This window comes from Lissotriton vulgaris, chromosome 5 (assembly GCF_964263255.1).
Source record: "Lissotriton vulgaris chromosome 5, aLisVul1.2, whole genome shotgun sequence".
Lineage (NCBI taxonomy): Eukaryota > Metazoa > Chordata > Amphibia > Caudata > Salamandridae > Lissotriton > Lissotriton vulgaris.
In genome coordinates, this window is record NC_141693.1 from 1930522934 (window position 1) to 1930546929 (window position 23996).

A 23996-nucleotide genomic window follows, 5' to 3' on the forward strand; every position below is an offset into this window, starting at 1 on the left:
CGGGACAAAAAGAACCAGAAAAGCTGCTTTCCGTGATGTGTTGCAGAGTGGACATATGCTTGGCTTGAAACCAGTCTCATTAGTTTAACTCGCAAGGAGGGGATCGGCGCCTCACAGGGCGATAAACTTTATGGCCTACTAAGAAATCATTGATTACTTCATTCCAGAATTACATTTGTGATGGAGTCTTTCTGCTGAGTGTGGCACTGCTAAAGGGGCACACATGAAATACACATTTACGTCAGCCTTTGCTAACTCTAGGAAGTGAGGGTTTTACTTTATCTTCTTGATATAACTTAGGACCCACAGACCACTTGATACACCACAAGTAAACCCTCTTTAATGAAATACTTGCACTGATATTCTGATATTGTAAAGGGCCTTCTTTCCTCATGAAGGCTGTTCATACATTCAAATGGGAAGTTCAAATGACCATACTAGGTGAATTCTGGACCTGTGCGGTTACCTACCTGTTATCATAGCACTTGCTCTGGATAGTAAATCCAGTCTGCGCTGCAGTGTCACGTGTGATTATTCCAGATGAATAGATATTTGAGTTACCATTGTTTTGGCTATTGCAGAGCTGTGAGAATCATTCTGGTTGTGGCTTGTTTTAGCTTACTGATCAATCACGTTTGGAGGGAGTGGGCTTTGGGGGGAGGGGGAGGGGGAGGCATAGACCTGTTTTTAACGAGTTGATAAAAATACATCCCCCAGTACCACTGGTACTTGTGACCTAGATGTGAAGGTTCAACATATTGCCATGAGGGCAACCACCCCTTAGCCAAAAATATGGTTCATGACCTAGTCGTCAGTGACCATTCATTATCTTTTGCCAGTCATCTGCTTTAAGCATTTGCTTGTTGATTTTTAAATGCTTGGACAAAGTATGACATTGACGTTTCTGTTGATAAGCCAATGTCATATTTTTTTGTATTTCCCTGGAGTGACCATGACCTGATTCCTTCCAGTTTATGTTAACACGTTGTTGTGTTAGTCATTTGAATAGTGGCCCAATTGTGGCCCAATTGTTGTTGTAAGTGACAGACTGCTCCATTTAACAGCTTGTTTGTGATGTAAAATCTCCACATATTCTTTGAAACTGCAAGTCTCCGAAGTGTGCTCTCTATCGTAGGAGGTAGGTATCTGTGAAAAGTGTCGGTTTTGCTCCGGAGTGTTGGAATGGAAGTCCTTTCATGTTAATTTTGTGTCTTGTCCACCCAGGGAACGATGGCAGTGCTACACCAAGGGAGCCTTCCCATTCCCCACTCATTCTTTTGGCTCTCCTGACATTCTCAGAGAAGCCTCAGGTGTAGTCTTGCACAACTCAATGAAACGCAGCTGTGATAATCCCTGTCACACGTGGAGTGCTTGTTGCAGGTCACCTTTCACTTGGATGCATTTTAACTTCCTTTTTGTAAAGAATAAACTTTTTCCAGATTGGAATCTAGGGTGCTATTTCAATGTTTTATCTTCTATTTCCGTAGCCATTTTGACTAACAGTAGTTTTCATGGAGCTCCAGTCGGTTCATTATAGACTGAGTTGTTCATAAGTCTTTTAGTTAATTCTGACGAGGCTTACAGGGGCCACATTTCCAAGTTTGGAGACAAGGAATTTCCTTTCCCTGAGATAAGTAGCTACAATCATCATGGCAATTGACAGTACTCCTGTGATCAATTCCATGCAGAATTAGAAAGAGCTAGAAGTTTTTTTTTTTTTTTGCACCACAAATATTATTCATTTTGCATGGCTCTGGGTGACTTCTAGATGAATATACTCCAGTTGGAGGTCTTTGGTCATATCAGTACCTATGATGGATTTGGAACCACACCTGGTTTAATTCAAGCATTCTGAATTGTGCCTTTTCTCACATTTGTTTGCTTTGAGATCGAAAGTGGGTCTGAATCATTTCTTTGCTCTTATTTTCCTTATTTTCCCAATTAGAAAGTATCATGAGTGCCCTCTTCTTGTGAATGTAACTGACACACTCCATAAAGCCTTTTCTTCCAAAGGTTCCTAGATCGTTAATGAGTTCTATGTGTGGATGGCTGATTTTTCTCTAGCTTTCCTGATGGAGAAAAAGACTTGAGCTTCAGTTTGTAGTCATTCTTTGCAGAAGTTGTGTTCCGATATGCTGCCCTAACCGGGCAGATAACAGTGGGGACAGAAAGTGGAAGTCCTTGTCTGGAAGATTATTTGACTTTTCCAACTTCAGCTGAGGGTTGTTGTCCTCTTTGCTTAGAACGCCTCTTGCATTCGGAGATCTTTCTCTCTGCAAATGTCGTAGATGTTGCTATCTGTGGTGGGGCTCACTGTAAAACGAATGAACACGTGGATGGTATTCCATGTCTGGGTACCTGCAGCTAGGCACGGAACACAACCTGGATTTTTCCACTCTGCTGCTATTAGGGTGTCCTCTTCAGCCTTGATCTTTGCATTTTGTCTGTCTGGGAACCAAATATAGAGGTCTGACAATAGAAGCCGGATTATTTTTATTGGTGGAACTCCTGGTTTCAAAGCAGTGAGGATTAACTATGAAGAGTATCTTAAGCAGTCTTTGATCATACCCAGCAAGATCAGTAACCTCAACAGCGGCATATCTAAGCCAGCTTGATTCAGCAGTCTCTTCATTAATTATGTCTGAAAAATCAAGTCTGTCCTCAGGCAAGCAGCCTTCAAACCTATCCAGTGTACCCAAAAAGGAGCAGTTGGGTTTACGCGAAGTAGAGTAGTTGTGCTTGCTCCTTCCCGAATCGCAACCTATGTATCCCAAAATGTGTTGCCTCCTTCCTCCAATCTGCGACTCTTTGTTTGGAGGTGCTGAGGCAGATTTCATGTTTTCAGCTCATGACACAATGACTGATTTCGGGGCTGAAACGCTCCACACAGAGATTGAGTTTGTTCTGTTTGGTGATATTTGCTCAGGAATCTTTGTATTGCTGTCTTAATGTTTATTTCCATGGAACGAGTGGTCTTTACAACAGAATTATTTCTCATTGTTCGCAGATTACTTCATAGGTTGTAGAAGGTGCCTCGAGATCTACTGAGCGTAGCAACAACCTCTTGCTCAGTTTTAGCGAAACCATATTCTGTCATCCGAGAAGAGGCTAAACAATAGTTCCTTCCCAAATCTGTTGAGGAATTGCTGTCAGTCAGTGGGTTCCAAGATCCTCTCTGAATTGTAGATCAGCAGTTCTTAACATTTGGACTTCTGTAGATTCCCAGTGGATTGAGACAACCAATCGTCCATACTAGGTTCTGTACGCTATACTTGAGATTCTTCCATAAATCAAGCCATTTCAGTTTCAAGTTGTTCATATTTACAAAGTGTTACGAAATGTTACATCTTCGCTTTTTATATATGTATATGTAATTTCCTAATCTGCTAGTATTTTAATTTTCTAAACAGCGCTTGACCCCTGGTTACGAAGTGTTCATTCTATATACCTTTTTTGTCTTCCCTGTGATAAGTACATTTATAATGCTTTTTGTTGAGAGGGTGCAAGGTATCTACTGAAATCTGAAGAACTGGAGCTTACTGTGGAATTGGCACGGTGGCTGATTGTGGAGCAGGATGTGGCATTGCTATTTGAACTGCATGAGGGGCCAGTTGAGAAAAGTGAACAGCATGTGAAGTGGTCTGTGCTTGAGATGGAGTATTTAGGTAGATTGCTAATGATTTAGATTGTCTTGGACATTGAGGTGAGTCTCTGTGCATTGGTCCCTTTATCTACAAAAGTCAGTTCTTTGGAAACCAGGGGATACATTTCCTGTAACAAAGGTTTTGGAGGTTGACTGTTCAAGATTTGTGTGCTCGTCATACTTTTAGCTGTGTCTGAACTGGAGTGGCGAAGTGAGCTAAAGAACGATGATGGATTCAACCCAGATCTGTGACCGGGGTGAGTGTCTGAAAAGTTTCAGTGCTCCGTCCATCATCGCCTTGTGTTTGCTCTATTTGGTATCTGCCAGTATTATATTGAATAATTTGCATATGTGCCAAGTGTACAACTAATTTCTAAATGGGCATGCTAACCAGTTGTCTGTGAAAAGTGATGTATTTAGGAAAGATGTTGAAATTTGAATACTTGCTTCAGCAGTACAGAGATTTTAAAAACAAAAATCATCAGAAATCTGCACCAACTTGTGTCTTCTGTATTGGACTCATTCTCTTCTCTGGTGTTTCAGTGGCAGCTTGCTTGTTTGTTTTAGTGTGAGGTGTATGCAGGTGTTTTTTATTTTTAAATGTGTTTTTTTTTTTTTTAATTTCATTTCAATATTTCATAACGTTCATACTTGCATGGGAATGTTTTCTGCATTTTTCCACAATGGACTGCAACTCCATAATTTCCAGTGATCTGTTTGAGGAATGTTTTGCCATAAAAAATTATCTTGACATCCTTTAGGTCTCCCCCACTAAGCAGGGGCTCACCTCCCCCCCACCCGTGACCTCTGTTTTGCTTCCCCAGCCCTTAGTAATTCCCCACCCCTACAACCACGCTACTTTTTTTCTTTCTTTTTACAGATCCAGCTCTGATCGGTAATCCGAAAGAAAACAAGCGTTGTATTGCAATAGGTCTCATTTGCAAGAAATTGAGCTATTGGCATTGTAAATCATAACGCCTTTTATTTGTTATGTTTACAAACCTGCAAGTGGTGTGTAAACACATGAATAAAAAGCATTGTCATTTACAATACCAATAGCTCAAACTTGCAAATGCAAGACCTTTGTGGCACCTGCGCTTTAGCTTTGAACATATTAAGCTAAAGCGCGGGTACAGGGATTGCTTCAAAAGAAACAAATAGAAAAAATGCACATTGCTTTAAACGTAACCAATGAGAAAAAAAAATGTGCATTTTTTTTTCTCTCATTGGTTAAGTTTAAAGCAATCTCGGTACCCGCTCTTTACCTTTTAGGATGTTGAAAGCACAGGTGCCACAAAAGTCTTGCGTAAATAAACAGGAAATGAAAGGCATGTGGTCTGTTCGGCCAGCAAATAACAAAAGAAAAGCACGGCCGCCATTCTTCTGGCCGAGAAGTGCCATGCTGGATTAATTGGGGGGAGGGCACAAAGCATTGAGGGAAACCTTGTCCTACTTGCTGACAAAGCTATTTAAGAAAATAGTGCTCAGAGGCTGTAAATAAAGCCTACAAAGTAATTACACATGTAGCGGGGTGTCCTCATGGGAGATTATAAGAAACGGTGGTACTAAGGAGGAAGTGCTGATGCCTATTGACCAATGAAAAGCCACCATTTTACAAAGTATTGGGACAGAGGCCAATTAAAAAGGTCAGCGGAGCTACATGCTCTTATCCTGAATACGTTTGGAGAATGGGGGAGTCAGGTCCTGGGACGTGGGGCTAGCTGGACCATTAATATAACTAAGTACACAGATTGCCAGCCACACACTTACTTAAATCCTCTATTTTTGAGGGAACAAACCATAAGAGACTTCCTGGTTCGTACGGGTATATCACTCAAACCCTTTTTATTATTTATTTGTTTTTTGTCTTTTTTTAAGTATTGATGTATGAAAGGGACACCTTATCGTTTTGTACACCTTATATACAATTATTTACAATTCGCGATTATTTACAACACAAACACATACACATAACTAGTTGTATTATACAAAGTGAATTGCTCTGATATAGATATATATACACTCAAATATTCATACTACAAAGAAAAAATCATCCGTAATTCCATAAAGACCAGAGTCAAAAGTATAAACTTGATGACCATCATAAATCAATGAACTACAGTTGAATGTAGGCAGTTCAAAAAAGGAAAAATAGACTTCAAATTAATTCATTCAGTCCATTCAACCAATAAATGGCTAATCTTTTTACGCCAATGCGTTTTCGAATCCGGTATGTCAACTCTACGGATTCTCATCAGGGCTCTGTCTTAATACGGGATATCTGCAAGTGTATAAAATAAAACTTGTTTTAGCTACATTTCTGACAGTTGTTTAGCTTCCATCTACATTTAACTTGGATTCCTCATATTACCTGTTGAACCAGCAGCCGCCGGTCAAGGGTAGGGTATTAGTTCTGACTGAGTTTCTTTTCTTTTCGGGATCTAAAAACAAGCGCAGGTATCATGACCTGTTCTTGCTCACTTTCTAAGACCAGAATGGGGCACATATGTTATCAACATACCTTACTGGATTATGCTCGTGATCCTACGTTTCCACCAAATGGGAGTTAATTTTCAGTCTTGTATTACAGCCTGAAAATAATGAGAATAACGTTTTACGCGCTTTTTATGCACAGACGGAGAGAGTATGGCACTTGTTGCTCTACTCGGCATACCTGCTCTGAGGGATTCCTCGCTTGGGCTGTTCGTGTTCTAATCGGTTGCAGCGGTAAACGCTTTCGAACCATGTAGGCACCGCTTTCCTCAGTCCTTATTTTTTGCGCTTGCTTTCCCTAGAGGAAATAACAGTGTTTTATTAGGTTTCTGGGGCTACTGCAATATTGGTGGCAAATCAAACCCATGTTAGCTCTAGACTTACTTGAACAAGCTGTGACTCGGCATCTAGCTCTCATTCACTTAGTTTGGCAGCCATGTTGTAACATGGTTTTGGACCTACTTATAGCTACTTGCTTGGCGGCCATCTTAGAGTGGGGTCGCTAGAGAAGGCTATCATTTAGATGTGAAAAAAGGTGAATTTAAACCACATATGAAAACATACGCGCAATTACCATCGACCCTTTCTTTTGGAGGCACTATACTAGATAAAGCTCACACTCTAGATATTTCAGAAAGCGAGTTGAGCCCGCTGAGTGCGCTATTAAACTTAAGTATAAGGTAGGCCTCTTTTTTTAGTAGAAGTTTATCATGGTCAATGGGTCTAGACTGTTGCAGAACATATAGAATTGACCACTTTAAGTCATTCTCAGTGTGTTTATTTTCAATGCAATGCTCCACCATAGGTGCTGTAAGCACTTTATTCTTGATTCTAGACTTATGTTGCGTTATGCGCATATTCACTTGTGTTGTCTATGTAAATCTTATTACATGGGCAGATGACTACATACACAACATTTCGTGTTTTACAATTTGAGAAACTTAAGTGTTTCCACTTAATATTCCCATGTTGGAATTCCTTCCCTTCCACAGTAGTCCCGCAGGCCACGCATGTCCCACATTTATGATGTCCCTCAATGGGTTTCATTCCCCATTGAGACAATAGGTCACTCTTGGGTTTGGGTAATGCGATCTCGGCTCGGACAAGATGTTGTCCGATGCTCCTGTTCTTACGATACGCGAAAAGAGGACGGGGAAATGGACAGTCCAGGTTTTCTAGTAAGTGCCAATTTTTTAACACGGTTTGTCTGAATTTGTTTGTGTCAGGCCCAAATGTGGTGACACAGACCATCCGGTCTAGTTCAGCCTTTGATTTTGTTTGTAGCAAACATTCGTGTGGTGTACATCGTGCCCGCTTGAATGAGTTTTTTAACAGTTTTTTCGGATAACCACAGCTTTCCATTTCGTGACAGAATGTGTCAGCGTGTCTTTCATACTCTGACAACTCCGTGCAGTTTCTCCTGATACGGAGCAGTTTGCCATAGGGCAAGTTAGCCTTCAAGTTCCTGGGGTGGTCACTTTGGTGGTGCAGTATTGTGTTTTTTTCAGTCTGCTTCTTGTACAAAGAGGAGACCAACTTCCCGTTTGAACATGTGATTTCCACATCCAGGAACGTCATTCTTGTGTCACTGATCTCAATAGAAAATTTAATGTCTGGATGTTTGGAATTAAGCCATCGATGAAATTTCATCAACTCCGTGTGGCTCCCCTGCCACAGGAGCCACACGTCGTCGATATATCGTAGCCATTGCTTAATGTGACTGCAATATGGGTTATCCTTTTCAATAAATTTCTTCTCATATTCTGCCATATACAATATGGCCATCTCAGGAGCATAGGGGCATCCCATAGCAGTCCCTTTGGTCTGCATAAAGAACTGCTCATTGAATCGGAAGTAATTTTTGCGCAACGCTATTTCTGCCAATTTGAGAATAAAGCTGGTAGGGACTCGATGTGGTCTTGCACGAGCTTCTAAATAAAGCTCAATTACTTCCAATGCCTCTCCCTGGGGTATTTGAGTATAAAGGGACGTGACGTCCATTGTCACAAGCAATTGTGATGCAGGATTAAAATCAGTCCCTTCTACTTTGACGAGGAAATCCATTGTGTCTCTGAGATATGATTTAACAGAGCTAACAAAGGGCTTCAAGAAAAAATCAACATATTTCGCAAGTGGTTCCAGGCAAGAATCGCACCCAGAAACAATGGGTCATCCTGGAGGCTCATTTAGACTTTTATGGATCTTGGGGAGGAAGTACAGGATTGGAGTCCTGGGATATTTTTTGATTAAAAATTCACCTTCTCTCACACCAACATAGCCTTCATCTAACCCTATTTTAACAGTATCTGCTATCAGTCCCTGAATATTTTTGACCGGATCTTCCTGTAGGGTTCTATACCAAACAGTGTTGCTCACCTGTGTATTGGCTTCAGCAAGATATTGTTCTCTTGGCCAAAGGACTACAGCTCCGCCTTTGTCGGCCTGTTTCACAACTATCGACGTATCATTCCTCAAGTCATGTAATGCACTTCTCTGTCCTTTACTCATATTCTGTTGGAAATATTTTTTATTTCTCTCTAGTTTGTCAATTGAGGAAAGCATGATTTGTTCGAAGGCATAAACCTGTTTAGGAATTTTTTGACTAGGTATGAAGGTCGATTTATTACGTAACCCTGTAGTTTCTTTTTCTATCATAGGTGGCTGATTGGCAAAAAAGGCCCTCAGTCGAATTTTACGACAAAATTCTATGGTCTCTAACTTCATTTGGGTAAAGTCTGTTTGTTGACGAGGTACAAATTTTAGTCCAAGATTTAGTACAGATTCCTCATCTTTTGTGAGTGTTTTGTCTGATAGATTGACTATTGTAGATGGCGCCTTTATGATTTGTAAAAATTCCTCCTTGTCCGCATCTCCCATGGCACCTTGAATCTGGTTTTTCCTTGCTGGTCCTTCTCTAAAAAAGACACCTGCTTTTTATTAGGGCTCGGGCCTCCCCTACACGGAGTGTAGGAGGAGCTTGCGAGCTCTTTAGTATTTAGAATTTTCAGAAAGGACTCCGGCTGGGACATTCCTTAGATTTTTCTGGCATCTGCCTAGTGATTCGTCTTCGCTGTGCTGTGTATTCAGTAGCGTTGACGTGATAGGCTGTATGCAATGTACGCGTGGCCGAGTTGGCATTTTCTGTTCGCGAACGAGCACGGGAGAGTGATTCATCTTAATTAGGAGCTGTCAGAGTGCCCGTGTAATGCAATCCAGATGATGCGTGCGCTTTCACAGCGGTGAGCGCGTTCAATGTTAAATGACGAGAGAGGCAGCAGGCGAGGCTCACAGAAGATGACTCATACATGCTGTTCCCAAGAAGAGCTCCGGAGTGGAGCTGGATTGATGCGATTTCTTGGAGTGCAAAATCAAACAACGTCTGAAGTTGTGCGCACACGCATAACGCAGTTTATCCGCTGTCAGAAACTGCTTAGAAGCACATTTTTACCTCCAGATATTATTTACATCCAGGATGTACAAACACCAAACGCTCCCTACAGTTGCAAAGGCCTCGGGCCCGAGCGGCACCCGCCACGGCGGCTTCCAAAAATATTCCTAAATCACGACATATGTGCCTCACGGCACCCGGCTGTTTGCTCTGCAGGCCGACACCATGCAAGCCGCACTTATTAAATTTCCATGAAGTTTACCGAATTTGCAAGATCAGTAGGGTGGGCCCGGCGGGGAGGCAGCACCTCTGAGGCAGCCGGTGCCTTGCGGACACTTTGCATTCTGCCGCTCTCTGCCGCTGTAGCCATCCAGTTAATCTCCACAGCAAAGATTAGTTTATTCGATTAAGCGTGTTCCCTCCGGACCGTCCCCGCAGCTCCCTGGAAAACATAAAGAGCGCCTCTCACCAGCCGCGCGAGCTGCTAAAAGGAGTCAATAAAGTAAACGCGCCCCCCCCTCCCCTTCTTCCTTTTATATGATTGGAAAATAAATTGAAAATGAATTTCGGCTATTGCTTGTGTTTTAAATACGAGATAAAGGTCGGCTGCCTCCAGCTATCTCGATGGCGGGAGTTTAACAGGAGCATGTTTCGCAGTTATAAAATCGTGTTGTCGGTTTGCGGATGTGTCAGACCGTCCACGTGTGTATGATTAGCCAGTTTGATATTTAAATCGATGAACGCTGGTTTGCGTCTTGTAGTGCTGTCTAGCACCCCAAGTAGTTTTGTGAGTTTCATGTAATAAGGAAGCTAATTTGTGCATATTCGTCTTCCTGTAACCAAAGTCCGGAGCAGAGTGTGACATCATCGTGATGTCAGAACTGACACACTCGTTTAGAAGTGGCGGCTAAATTATGAGCTAGGGGTCTGAGGCAACAATAACTTTACTGTGCTAATGACCAATACATTAACGATAGTAAGGTTTCCGTACTTTATTCCGCTCGTATTTGGCTCAACATGTTCATAAAGGGCCTACCCAGGAGTGGTTAATGAAGGGGACTAACAAGTGAAGCAGTATTCATGCCCGATTTGCACACACCTTTAGCTCATTTCACATATTATCCACTCGCTATTATCAGTAATGAAAATCTGGTTCAAAAAGTGAACAAGGACAATTTGAGGCCACCTGGTCACCAGGGCAAAAAAGGTTCCAAAATGTGAGTCCGTTTTCTCACCAAGATATGTGCCAAAATGAACGTGAGGTACCCAAGGAAGCGTTAGATGTTTGACCCGGGAACTGCAATGCAATTTAGTTTAACATCCAGAAGGCGGCGCTGTTTTTGCTATTCACTATCATGTAGAAATGAATCTGCATTTTTTTCCGACTACCTTATATTTTTTAAAAAAAGACCAGGCATGACTGGGTCAGTGTAGGAAATTCCTCCAAACTGCTCAGTTTAATAGGTCATGCTTAGGGAGACGTGCTATGCATTATGATAAAAATGAAGTGCACGAAAAAAAAATACTTTCATGTATTATTAAAAGAATTGCACAAGTCATGTACAGCACACGCACGCATGTAGAGTAGTGAGTAGTGAGTAGTGAGTGCAGAGTAGTGAGTAGTGAGTAGTGAGTAGTGAGTAGTGAGTGCAGAGTAGTGAGTAGTGAGTAGTGAGTGCAGAGTAGTGAGTAGTGAGTGCAGAGTAGTGAGTAGTGAGTAGTGAGTGCAGAGTAGTGAGTAGTGAGTGCAGAGTAGTGAGTAGTGAGTAGTGAGTAGTGAGTAGTGAGTAGTGAGTAGTGAGTAGTGAGTAGTGAGTAGTGAGTGCAGAGTAGTGAGTAGTGAGTGCAGCGTAGTGAGTAGTGAGTAGTGAGTAGTGAGTGCAGAGTAGTGAGTAGTGAGTGCAGAGTAGTGAGTAGTGAGTAGTGAGTAGTGAGTAGTGAGTAGTGAGTAGTGAGTAGTGAGTAGTGAGTGCAGAGTAGTGAGTGCAGAGTAGTGAGTGCAGAGTAGTGAGTAGTGAGTAGTGAGTAGTGAGTAGTGAGTAGTGAGTGCAGAGTAGTGAGTAGTGAGTGCAGCGTAGTGAGTAGTGAGTGCAGAGTAGTGAGTAGTGAGTGCAGAGTAGTGAGTAGTGAGTAGTGAGTAGTGAGTAGTGAGTGCAGAGTAGTGAGTAGTGAGTGCAGAGTAGTGAGTAGTGAGTAGTGAGTAGTGAGTAGTGAGTAGTGAGTAGTGAGTAGCGAGTAGCGAGTAGCGAGTAGCGAGTAGCGAGTAGCGAGTAGCGAGCTGAGTAGTGAGTAGTGTAGTGAGTGCAGAGCAGTGAGTAGAGTAGAGAGTAGGACATCACAGGCAGCAGCTGTGCAAGCTTCTTACACTCAGAAGGAGACCACAGGCAGCTGAGGTGCAATCTTCTCCCACTCACAAGAACGACATCACATGCAGCAGCAGTGCAAGCTTCTTACACTCACAAGGAGACCACAGGCAGCAGAGGTGCAAGCTTCTCACACTCACAAGAAGGACATCACAGGCAGTAACGGTGCAACATTCTCACACTCACAAGGAGATCACTGGCAGTACACACCACATGAACACACTCCATAACACATAGCAACAATACATTGGCATTTACAATGCCATTAGCTCAAACTCAAATAAATCCGAGCCCGATTGCATTTCTAATGCTTGTTTTGGTTTCCTCGCGTATCGGAGCCCGATGAGTCTGATGATGAGGTTTCGGAAAAGGTTTTAAACCTATATCGGGACCTCCCCTGATAATTACGCAATGCTCCCCTTGACTCAGGCTGAGTATAGTACTCGTCCTTCAGAAATGGATATGCTTTCTCGAGCGTGAATGCCTTAGAGTCTCTCTCGTATTGTGCGATTTTATTATTCAGTGTGTTATCTTTAAATGTAGAAATTTCTTTGTCTATTTTTTCTAATAGCGCTTTAGCGTCAGAAATTGTGGGACTGTCTTTAATCGCCTGGGTTAGTGTTTCCATTTCCTCGAGTTCTTTTAAGCTGATTCTTTGAGCAGTTTCTATCGTATGGACTATCAGGTCCCTACTGCATTTCGTATTAATACAGCTAAATCCCTTTCTGTATTCAGTGTCCTCGGTAAAGATCACAGGGACATTCTTCACCTGTAACCCCCAGGGAATAGTTCCACCTCTCAAATGTTTTAATAGAAAGTGTCCATGTAGTTCTGTCCGTAAGTGTTTCTTACTCAGCCTTATTAGTTTGTCTGATTCGTTTTGCTGTTGAGCCGAAGAGCTCAAAGCAACATTCGTCCCTCCAAAAGAAAGGGTCGATGGTAATTGCACGTATGTTTTCATATGTGGTTTAAATTCACCTTTTTTCACATCTAAATGAAAGCCTTCTCTAGCGACTCCACTCTAAGATGGCCACCAAGCAAGTAGCTATAAGTAGGTCCAAAACCATGTTACAACATGGCTGCCAAACTAAGTGAATGAGAGCTTTCTCTAGCGACCCCACTCTAAGATGGCCGCCAAGCAAGTAGCTATAAGTAGGTCCAAAACCATGTTACAACATGGCTGCCAAACTAAGTGAATGAGAGCTAGATGCCGAGTCACAGCGTGTTCAAGTAAGTCTAGAGCTAACATGGGTTTGATTTGCCACCAATATTGCAGTAGCCCCAGAAACCTAATAAAACGCTGTTATTTCCTCTAGGGGAAAGCGAGCGCAAATAATAAGGACTGGGGAAAGCGGTGCCTACATGGTTAGAAAGCGTTTACCGCTGCAACCGATTAGAACACGAACAGCCCAAGCGAGGAATCCCTCAAAGCAGGTATGCCGAGTAGAGCAACGAGTGCCATACTCTCTCCGTCTGTGCATAAAAAGCGCGTAAAACGTTATTCTCATTATTTTCAGGCTGTAATACAAGACTGAAAATTAACTCCCATTTGGTGGAAACGTAGGATCACGAGCATGATCCAGTAAGGTATGTTGATAACATATGTGCCCCATTCTAGTCTTAGAAAGTGAGCAAGAACAGGTCATGATACCTGTGTTTGTTTTTAGATCCTGAAAAGAAAAGTAACTCAGTCAGAACTAATACCCTACCCTTGACCGGCGGCTGCTGGTTCAACAGGTAATATGAGGAATCCGAGTTAAATGTAGTTGGAAGCTAAACAACTGTCAGAAATGTAGCTAAAACAAGTTTTATTTTATACACTTGCAGATATCCCGTATTAAGACAGAGCCCTGATGAGAATCCGTAGAGTTGACATACCGGATTCGAAACGCGTTGGCGTAAAAAGATCAGCCATTTATTGGTTGAATGGACTGAATGAATTAATTTGAAGTCTATTTTTCCTTTTTTGAACTGCCTACATTCAACTGTAGTTCATTGATTTATGATTGTCATCAAGTTTATACTTTTGACTCTGGTCTTTATGGAATTACGGATGATTTTTTCTTCGTAGTATGAATATTTGAGTGTATATATATATCAGAGCAATTCACTTTGTATAATACAACTAGTTATGTGTATGTTTTTGTGTTGTAAATAATCGCGAATTGTAAATAATTGTATATAAGGTGTACAAAACGATAAGGTGTCCCTTTCATACATCAATACTTAAAAAAAGACAAAAAACAAATAAATAATAAAAGGGTTTGAGTGATATACCCGTACGAACCAGTAAGTCTCTTATGGTTTGTTCCCTCAAAAATAGAGGATTTAAGTAAGTGTGTGGCTGGCAATCTGTGTACTTACTTATCCTGAATACATCATGTCTTGAAAAGACAGAGCAAGCGCTGCCTAGGTGAGACCTAAAAAAGCACCTGCATCATTTTGTAGGTGCGCACATGCTTGTTACACATGCCTGCAAAATGATGTAGCCTGCCGTGAAGGATTTTCTTTTTTAAAAGCCATGCTGTGCAGCATGTGTAAAACCTTCTGAATAGCCAGTAGGCCCCAAGACCCATATGTATACCTATTTGGGCGGTTAATGTCGGTCTCAAAATCTATATAATGTCCATCAGTGTTTGTTACAGCTTCATAGGATTCAACTGTCTGTGTAACGGTTGAAGGTCTTCTTTGATTCAAGGTATATTGCCTTATCAATAATGTATTGCATTTAGAGAATTTGTTGGCATGTCCGATCATTATGTAGTGGACACGATTCAGGGACCTGGTGAGTAAAGGATAGGGTCCCGATGAGGTGAGACATGAAGAGCACTTGGTAGGGAACAGTTTGGGATACAGACCAAAAAACATGGGTCCGGCTCAGCATTGTGGGAACTATGTTGTACGACCCTGGAAAGGGCGTTCTGGCTATGGGTAGGGCCTCTCACTGTGTGTGATTGGGGACAGGACCCCCTACAATTGGGAGACACCAGTCTGCCAATCAAGCACTGGCAGCTAGCACTGCCTTCCAAGCACGTGGTTGCTGCCGATTTTTTTTTTTTTTTTATTTATTTTAATTTTTTTTAATTTTTTTTTGTCTATAAAATTTTGTGGTTGAATGTATTCACAGATTCTAGAGTATGTTTTTGTCTTTTAGTTTATTTGGAACTATTGAATTGCTGAGAACTGAATGGTCTTCACGTATGAAAGGCTGTAGTTCAATTTGAGATGTTCATCTTTGCTTCTTTCAGTCCGGGGAAAGTGATTTGCTGTTAATCAAGTTTTCGTTTAGTGAAGTTTATATATCTGTTTGCAAGGGAAGTTGTTTTCATCACCAGAAACAATCAAGCTTGTTTGTTTTGGGTGGTGCAGTGAATTGGGTTAGCAGGTCACAGTTTATGTAGTAGTGGTAAGTCTTGTCTTTTAGGCGTTCCAGTGCCTCGGGCCTGTTGGCAACTTTGCACTGGCTTCCCATCCGCAAGCGGATCGCCTTTAAGGCGCTGACCCTGGCCTATAAAGCTCTTCACAAGGGGGGAGCTAAGTACCTCCAAAAGAGACTGGTCTTTTATCAACCGACCAGGTCTCTGAGGTCGGAATCCCTGTACCTGGCAGTTGTCCCACGGGTAAAGAAAGCGCGCCTCGGAGGCCGCTCTTTTGGATTGCTGGCACCACAGCTGTGGAACTCTTTGCCGCTTGCTCTGCGGGGAGCCACTAGCTTGCTGGCTTTTAGGAAAGGCCTTAAAACTTGGCTGTTCACTCAGTAGCCTGTCTCTTGTGAGTTTCTGGCTGACATTTCTTTTATTTTTTTATCTGGTGTTATGTTAGTATGTCGCAGTTTTTTTCTTTCTCCAATAAAGTGCCGGGAAACTCTTTTTGAGTAGCCGAGCGCTATACAAAAGAATAAATAACATAACATAACATAACTGGATTTCCATGCACAGCTCGACACTGTTATTCATAATAAGTGTTTATCCTTGAAGTAGGGAATTGGCCAAGATCTAAAGAGTATTTAGATGGGATGTCCACTGTACAAACTAGAATAACTGAAAAAGAGATTAAGGTACGTAGGTCAAGGAAGAAGGCTTTTAATATATATTTTTAGTAGGATACTGTTGAAAGTAGAGGGTATACTGAGGAATCCTTTTTAACCTTCATCTTTCATTTGGAGCTGGTTTGAGTGATTCTGAAGATTGATCTGTTTTTGCTTGATTGATCAAGCATACCTGTTTGATACATTGATCTTTGTTGGGCAGATAGATGTTTGGCTTTCAGTTTTACAGTTGGTTGTTCCAAACTTCAAGATGCTATTTCCATGAATGGGCTGATGTGAGAAATCTTGAGGTGCAGCAGTAGTTTGGTGAGCTAGTATTACCGTGAGTAGTTAGCATTATTAAGTCTACTTTCTATTGTGTCCCCAATCGTACCAACTCTGCGTTGGAAGAAAAACATCTCCTGCAAACATTCCTGGTCGGTTCCTCCAGCTTTAATACCAGAGCTTTTACACAGAAGTTTCATAAGAATAAGACCCAACTCTACTGGCACCTAAAAATTAGGCTCTTCATCTGCATTGTCCAACCACACCCGTTGCTGTGTAATTGCTGACTTCAAAGGAATGCACTCCCCCGCCACAGCAATGATGCGAGCGTGTTATTTTATTTACCCATCCCCATGTTTTACTTCCTTTCCATTACGTCTTTTCCCGCTTCATTGCACGTAGCTTCCTCTTTTTTTCAAATATCATTTTATGTACCCATTTCTTCTCCTGTTTCTAACATTCCTCATCCTCTCACCTTGTCTCTTCCGATCTCTTCCTCTTGATTCGTGCTGTCCTTTTATCCTCTTTCTTTCTCTGTCATAAGCTGCACTTTTCCTTTTCCAATGCCCTGTTTTCGCCTCCCACTCGTATCTACCTCCACTGATCCTTTCCTTCTTCTTATATTTTGTATGCAAAACAAAAACTCTTTCTCCACAAACAGCACTTTTATCCAGTATCGCCTCTGGCTGTCTTTACATGCTTACACCCTTCTCCAACAGACCACTCACACTGCCCCCGCTTTCACACAAACCACACACACTGGCTCCCTCGCACACAGACCACGCCTCCCACTGCCGCACGCCTCCCACTGCCGCACGCCTCTGGGACACCACCGCATCATCACTCTAGGACACCACCGCATCATCACTCTGGGACACCGCATCATCACTGTCCTTGCTTGCTACCAACAAGCATTGCCATAGCAAATAGGACTCGCATTAGGAAAGTGTAGGCTATTGGCTTTTTGAATAACAGTGCTATTAATTTATATATTTTCAAAGCCAACACAAATTAAAACAAATTGTCATTTAGAATACCAATAGCTCACACTTTTCTAATGCGAGACCTATTGCATTGCAAATGCTTGTTGATATTGAGGTGGCATGGAAGAAAACTCTCTGATTGCTCAGCAGGGCCGTTGCAGCTAAATGAACTAGACGGTGTTGTGCTGCTCATGGACATTTTAGGATTTTACTGTTTTAGGGCTAGTGGCATCTTCTTGGAAGAGTGTTTGCCTACATGGGAAGTGATGCGATATTGTGCATGAGCAGAGAGTTGTGCTCTTGCCATGTTTTGTTGCTGTCTGTCCATCCTTTGGAAACAGAAAGGAGTGGGAGATCGGACACTGATGCCTTAGATCAGTAGTTCCCATACTTGGTCTCCCTTGAGCCATGGTCTCCCTTGAGCCATGACTCCCCACTGTTATTTTTTGGGAGGGTGAAGGGGATGTAAGCCTGGCCTCGGAAGCACTTGCATTTTTCTCCCTGAAAATAATTGGGATGAAGCAGATTATGGTATTATAATCATATACGCAAGGTGTTTCATATTAGTAAGGGGGCGCCTCTAATAAAATATTCCTAGTTACACTTCTTTGCCCATGCCTTTTTTTTTTTCTTCTTTTTTTTGAGTACCTTCTCAAACTTTTTTTTTTGTATCCCACTTAGTGCTAGATGGTACCCATATGCATGTATGCCCCACTCGCAAAGTCTTTCTGCGCTTAAATATTTGCATGCACTTCCATTTCAACCCATGGCATACGTATCAACACACCTGTCTCAGCAGGGCGACTCATGATTTTTTTAAAACCACATTTAGCTTTATTTTTGCTGTCTCATCCCTAAAATTGCCTCCAAATCAATGCAAGTAAAATACACTCCTCAGAATGTATTTATTTTTAAAAACGTCCTACTTTCTTTCTTCCAAATGCTGGCATTATGCCGTATATGGTGTTTTACTTCCCTGTGCTCAAGGAGATAGCAGGCCTCTCTAGAAATGTGTGTGCACTGGAAGTACCTATGATTCAGGTACAAATGTCCATACTTAATAATACTTGGTGTGGTTAATAGACAGGGCAACTGTAATTTCCTGATAACTTGCATTGGTATAAAATGCCTTTTCCAAAAATGAAACTATTAACGAGTCTAACAAAATCCGGCATCTTCCGCTTACGTTGGGAGTGTTGGAATGTGGGGATCCAGTGAAATATGTAGGTCCTCTCCCTTGACATGCCATCAATTAAGCACAACATTTACAGCTTTAGGCATGTCACTTACAAATCATCAACATCATGCATTTAATTCTATTTAGTTTAACTGAAACCAACAGACCCTTCAACATTAAATGCATTAAAGTGCTTGGTGCGCGGCTAGGTTTGACGGCTCCCCAGGGAGCCACGGCGCACAGTTTCGGAACCACTGCCTTAGATGTTTTGAACACTGCTCAAACCTTATCACCGCCAGCATGGAGCTGCGCATGCGTAGGCACATGTAGGGACATCGCTTCTTCAGAGTGGTTTAGTTGCATCTAGTTTAACCAGATTGAATATTCTGTGTAGGAAAGTGCCCAGAGGTCAAGGGTGCTGCCGGGGGCTGTGCAGTCCTCACATTATAGTCGGGCCACTGGAATTATGCGGCACGAGGGACAAATTTGGTGCCAGGCAGGAGTAAATTATGTGGCAAAAAAGGCCAAATTATGTGGTACGTTTTGTAATCGTATTTCCTCATTTTGTCAGTTTTAAACATGGTAACACTGTCTGTGCATTTGTTGCCCTTCATTAGTACCAGTTTAATATCAATACCCAATATAGAAATAAGCAACAGAAAGATGACTTGTATAGAATTGCAAACAGCCTTGAACTGCGTGGCAACATGTACCGTTGCGTTTTTGTTGTTGTTTTTTTAAACTTTTTTTTGTTGTAACTTTTGAACCGTTTGAGCTAGAAACACATTTTTGTTAACATCTGCAGATTATGTGGCAGATGATTGATTATGGGCCCAGTGTCATAAATCTATTATGCGAACATTTCTGCAGAACCATAATTGCATAATTCCAGTGGCCCAGACTATAGTGTATGCTTTGGAGCTCACAGAGGAGCAGTCCCTATGAATGGGAAATTTAACAGCCGCCCTTAGTATCTGCAAAGTCTACGCAAGCAGCAGAGATAACTAGGATGCAGCTATCCATAGTATATGAAAGAAATTGCATGGCACATATTCAATAGCTACCCACCGGCCCAAATATCACTTGATGAAGCTGGGTATACGTGAACTGTAATACCAATCTATACTTTAGCAAGCGATTTCTCCTGTTGGTTTCTTTTTGTTGAACCGGTGGTAGTTCGGTGGCTTTGCTTTAACAGGCTCTCTCTTCTGACAGGTATTTGAGCACATCCGCCTACCCCTTATCAGCCCCTACTACATCCATGACGTCATTGAGTCGCAGAGCGTGGTGCAGGCGTCGCTGCAGTGCCAGCGTCTCATCTCTGAGGCCAAGGATTTTCTGCTGCTCCCTGACCGGCGTAGTGAGCTCTTTGGGCCCCGCACCAGGCCACGCAGGTCCACAGGTAACCAGCCCCCTGTCCCCTCTCCCCTCTCCCTTTTCTGTCCTCCCTAAACACCGCCCTCTGCTCGGAGGCTGCCCACACTGTTATAGTACTAAAAGGGCTGCAGGATCAAGAGATACATTACACAAGGTGTTTGAAAAGGCTGTGAGTGCAGTGAGTATATATTTATGAATCAATAAAGGCTTTGGATACCAGGACTCGATGTGGCTCACCAGGTGAGGTATGCATTATAAAAAGCAGGCTGGGGTGCGCCCCCCCCCCCCCCCGGCCAAATAAAGTGCAGATCAGAACTCCTTTGTCTTTCCTCAAATCCTCTCCCACAGAAACCACAAAGGCACTTAGAAGTATGGGAAAAACACATTGTGAAATACACGAGTCTCGAGTGTTTCTGAAGAGAGAAATCTGTAGAAAACAACCGTTTTGTTGCTGAATCGGTGAAATGTATTCTTGCCATCTGCTGTGCATGGCAGGTAATTCCATTTGCCACAACCTTTGGAAATCACTGGTGAGCTCCTTATGAGCAGCAGCGCTGCTGTGGATGATGGAGGCGCAGGCCGGGCTGTCACTGGGGTGTAGAGAGTCTGCTGTCCGGCTGGGGGCACCCAAGAGACCTGCAGTGGTGGTGCTACACCTGCTGTGCGGGTGATTGGGAGTGAGGGGAGAGGTTGAGCACTATGGATGCCCCCTTTACGGTTGGCAACGTGCTGTGTTGTGTGGGATGCAAATAGAAACAGCAAGGGAGGCAGAGGCTTGTGGTACCTGGAGATAAAACCAAAAGTTTACAAATACAATGGGTTTCACCTTGCCCAGCCCTCTAAACAAAATTGGGGCAACAGCAAGGAGGTATCTAGCCCAGGTTTTGGAAAGCAGCATGGACACTAGCGTGCACAGTATTCATGTTCACGTGCACTGGTCCCTCTCCTGCTTGAGCTTGAAAGTATTCAACAGTATTTTCATTCATGCGTTTCCACCCTCTAGCTAGCCGTATTTGCTATTGAGGTACCTTCATTGAGCAAAGGTTAGCATTGTGCTAGGCTGGGCAAGGTTATGTATTACCATCACTATGCTGCATTGAGAACAGTGTTGGTATCATAAATACTAACAGTAGGGCAAGAGGCACCACCATGCTGCCAGAACCATTACAGTGCCATGCGTGCCCCGGAATCGCTAGCAATGCGCCTGGATGAACATTACCTCCACCAAAGATGGGTAATATGTAAAGTCTATCACAGTACTGTGCAGCATCATATCTAGGATGACCGCATTGTCTCGAATTCCCTGTGTTTGACGTGTGGTAGGTTTTGTGGCATGGGTGCCCCCTTGTCAAGAAATGCCACCATTACGCATGGGTCTGGATTTCAGAGTAGGCAATAGGCATTGTGCATGCTTGACCAAAAGTTGAAAACAGTTGCCGCCATTGTAACCACGCCTAGATTTTCCCTTGGTAGATAGTGGGTATGACACTCCTACGCCTCCTTTGCTGACAGATCGAGTAGTAAAATATGTTATTGGCTGGCACTAAATGCTAGCAATGACTTTTTACCACTTCACTGGATAGCGCATGTCTACTTCATTTTAATTTCCTGCGGGACAATGGAAGTTCCTAGGCGGTAGGAATAAGGGCCATGTGGGAGAGAATAAGGCAGCTTGTGGGACTGGGCAAGCATTCGGGGCCTCAGAGGGGCAAATGGGACTGCTTTTGTGAGAGGGGTCTGGTGAGCTGTTCTGTCACTTGTATCACTGTTTCTCTTCTCCTGGTTCCTGCGCTCTCTGTGGCCTTTTTTTGTCGACGGGTGGATAGGCACTCACGGCTCTAAGTTAAGGTTTCAGGTAGATTTAAATTCACCCCCCAACCCCTTTTTCTGCTACACTGCTGGGACAAGGGACCCTTGTTTTCTCCCATTCAATGCAGCTGAAAGGTTTCCCCCTTCTCCTTTATGGCATACAGGTATTTGGGTGCTTACTGACAAAGTGCCAGACTCCTTTTATGCTCTTCTTTCCTGATTGGGACATGGGCGCAGTCAGTGAAAAGTGTGTGTGGACGGGAACAGGGGGGGAAATGAAGGTTTTGGAGCGTGACTGTTTTGGGTTTAATTTATCCTAAGAATTCTTCCACCCTGCTCTCATATTTTCACTTTGTCTTTTTCTGATTGTGACAACCCCTTGTCATCCATTGTGAAGGTTTTGGGAAGAGGAGTAGGGACATTCCTGTAACTTCATGTAATCTCAGGTTTGACTTTTACTCCTATAATCGCGTTGGTTAACAAGGCCCTGTTTGGGGCAACGGTACATGCTTCTGGAGGAAAAAAACGTATATCCCCATGACACTTAAGGCGTAGAGGTTGTCTTTAGACTGAGGACACATCATGCTTGTGAGTCAGTAATTAATTGACCTACTTATCTACTTATGCTTTTCTTTCTACTTTACCTATCCCCAGGAACTGCTGAGGTGATTGTGACCGTTGGCGGAGAGGATGACAAGGTGGTACTGCGCAGCGTTGAGAGTTTTGATCCGGTCACCAACCAGTGGCGTTCACTCTCTTGCCTCTCCTTCGCAGTCAGCAAGCATGGACTGGTGGTGTCAGGTACTCCATATTCCACTATTTTGTTTGCAACCTCATAGACCTAGTTTCACTCCTGCCTCCTCCTTACTTCTGACTAAACACGTAGCTTAAAAAAGTCTGTTATCTATCTTTACTTAAATTATCGACAAGTCCTCTGCTCCATGATTAACCCCAGAGTTTGAAATGACCATCTGCAATCCTGCATCATCACAAAAGCTTTCACATAGGGTGATTGCAAAAGCAGACTCTTTAAGACTTTACTCTGCAGCTTTCATGAGGAAGTTAGTGCAACTGTTTGTGGAATAAACAATAATGCCTCGCAACAAAGTGCAGTACTTCATAGTAATCAGAGATCATTGTTTTATCTGGTGAACTGCCCACACGAACACACCACTTGCTATGTTTTCCATGACCACCAAGCGACCTTGTATATTTCAATTCATTGCATAGTCTCAGTAAGCAAGTTTTAACACAGGTTTACACTTTTCTCAAGAGCCTTTGTTTTCCTATTATTCCATGTGGCATAGAAATTCATCTAATTCCTACCTCCTTTCCCATCCTCTTGTGTAACTTCCCTCTAGAGGTTACTTTTGATATTTTTGCATGTGTGAGACACTTCCTTCTCAGAAAGGAGGCAGAAGTGAGTGGCGGAGCTAACAGTAAGAGTGTAGGTTCGTAGCAGAAGATTCCCTATAAATGCAGTCCGAGATCAACTAGGCTTTTACAAGTTTTAACTATGTGATTTGTCCCATAAGGCTCCACCCTGTACCTTGCCGGAGGAGAGTTTCCCGATGGATCGGCCAGCCGAGAGATGTGGCGCTACGACCCCTGCTTTGACATCTGGCAGGAAATGGCACCCATGAATGTGGCTCGCTCAGAACTAGGTAAGAGTTCTGCAATTCCCATCCTATAGTTTGTCTGAAAACACCCCCAAGTATAACTATTTTTAGAACTCCTTTCAGTGGGCCATTGGGCAAGAAGGAGCTACTAGGTCCAACTGTGCTGGATTAGACCTTTTTTAGAGTATAAGTAAAATGCACCTGAGCTCAACTTACCATGAACCTCCTTAGCCCTTGACTCTCATTAGTAGCATGGGGTCAAGCAGTCGAAAGCTGCTCTGGGGAGTCGGGCTGCTGTGGTAGATTCCAGGGCTGACCAAAGGCTTTCGACTCAAAATGTATTCTATAGCAGCAAAAAAATGATTGTCAAGTCAAAATACTTGCTTTTATAAAGGAGAAACCGTTCCGTTCTCTAGTGTTCATTTGGCAGGCCTGAGTCCCATTTTCCTCTCTCTAATGCTAGTGTTCCCCATTAATGATAGGTGACATTCAGGTTAGGCCCTACTAGTAGTCCGTCTCAGGAGTCCCACCCGTACTCTTCAAAGTCAAAATGTTCTAGAGCCTAAAGTGTTATGAGGTAGGGCAAGGTCCCCCTAGGCCTTTCGTCACTTTGATCAGTCTTACCTGCTCCTGCAGGGGTTGTGCTACCGGAGTCTCCTGGAGTGTGCAGTAGCTGCTGAAAGTGAGTAGCACTCCCTGTTTTGAAGGGCTCCACTGGCATAGGGGGTCGCCGACTTGATTCTCCTCACAGAAGATGGCCCAAAAGGTGCAGAAGTCTCTTCACATCTTGCTAATGAGATCCACTCACCAGGATCCCCTCACTGTACATAGC

General features: G+C 42.9%; 1 protein-coding gene across 1 annotated transcript in view; it reads left to right on the plus strand.

Annotated features, from left to right (window-relative positions):
• LOC147717764 (kelch-like protein 24) overlaps window positions 1–23996 on the plus strand; it is an 85084-nt gene that overhangs the window by 24737 nt on the left and 36351 nt on the right. Inside the window, exons 3-5 of the mRNA XM_086924554.1 lie at window positions 19575–19761; window positions 22200–22346; window positions 23081–23209. Coding sequence (XP_086780680.1) covers window positions 19575–19761; window positions 22200–22346; window positions 23081–23209 — 463 coding nt within the window. The remainder of the gene's footprint in view (window positions 1–19574; window positions 19762–22199; window positions 22347–23080; window positions 23210–23996) is intronic.